This window comes from Etheostoma spectabile, chromosome 19, assembly GCF_008692095.1.
Source record: "Etheostoma spectabile isolate EspeVRDwgs_2016 chromosome 19, UIUC_Espe_1.0, whole genome shotgun sequence".
NCBI classification, from domain to species: domain Eukaryota; kingdom Metazoa; phylum Chordata; class Actinopteri; order Perciformes; family Percidae; genus Etheostoma; species Etheostoma spectabile.
In genome coordinates, this window is record NC_045751.1 from 17,078,140 (window position 1) to 17,078,985 (window position 846).

The 846-nt window shown below is 37.1% G+C and overlaps 1 protein-coding gene and 1 long non-coding RNA gene across 3 annotated transcripts in view; one reads left to right on the forward strand and one right to left on the reverse strand.

The window, feature by feature from the left end:
* Positions 1-149, forward strand: part of LOC116707229 (uncharacterized) — a 13,875-nt gene extending 13,726 nt beyond the window's left edge. Inside the window, exon 5 of the long non-coding RNA XR_004336428.1 lies at positions 137-149. This is a non-coding gene — a long non-coding RNA (uncharacterized LOC116707229). The remainder of the gene's footprint in view (positions 1-136) is intronic.
* The window catches only part of trappc14 (trafficking protein particle complex subunit 14), an 18,526-nt gene that overhangs the window by 12,044 nt on the left and 5,636 nt on the right, over positions 1-846 (reverse strand). For both annotated transcript variants that reach the window (XM_032544446.1, XM_032544447.1), the window contains exon 4: positions 207-293. In XM_032544446.1, coding sequence (XP_032400337.1) covers positions 207-293 — 87 coding nt within the window. The remainder of the gene's footprint in view (positions 1-206; positions 294-846) is intronic.

Consider the following 846-nt stretch of genomic DNA (forward strand, 5'->3'; position numbering starts at 1 on the left):
TATATATATATATATATATACACACACATTACCAAAAAACATATCCTGGGATTCATGCAAAATTGTTGAAAAACTGCATAAATTATCTGAAAAAGTAATACATACTTTTTTTTGACTGATCGCAATTACATCTGAGACAATTATTGTACAGTAACATTTAGAATTGTTCCAGCTCTAGTGTTTGTGCGTGCGTGCTGCTGGTATACCTTTAAGGACAGTCAGGTGTTTTCCAGAGACAGCCATGTGCTGAAACTGGACACTGGGAGGTGGGAGAACATGCATGATGGTGCTGACTGGGAATGGAAACAAGACACACACAACGGTTAAAACCAGACACTTTACATCGGATTTTGTAAGCCATTTCCCAGAATTCTGTAGTTCTAAAACCAGAGCCCTTTCCCATTTCCCAAATTATACATCCCCAATTCTTCTCCCTGATTCCTCTCTTTGCGTCTTAGGCCTGCCCACTGGAAAGAGCAGCCGTTTAACAAACATCAGACACCTTTGCCTCGGAGCCGTCGTTTAAAAGTGACAATTAAATATGACGTGTGGTAGAGGTGGGCAAAATATCAATATTTTGATATGATAATAGATATCGTCTTAGATTTTGGATATTGTAATATGGCATAAGTGGTGTCTTGTCCTGGTTTTAAAGGCTGCATTAAAGTAAAGTAAAGTAATTTTCTGAACTAACAGATTGTAACTGTAATGATTTGCCTTTACCCACTTAGTCATTTCATCCACATTACTGAATTATTTATCAAAAATCTCATTGTGCAAGTATTTTGTGAAAGCACCAGTAGTCAACACTACAATATTGTTGCGGTATCGATATTGAGGTATTTG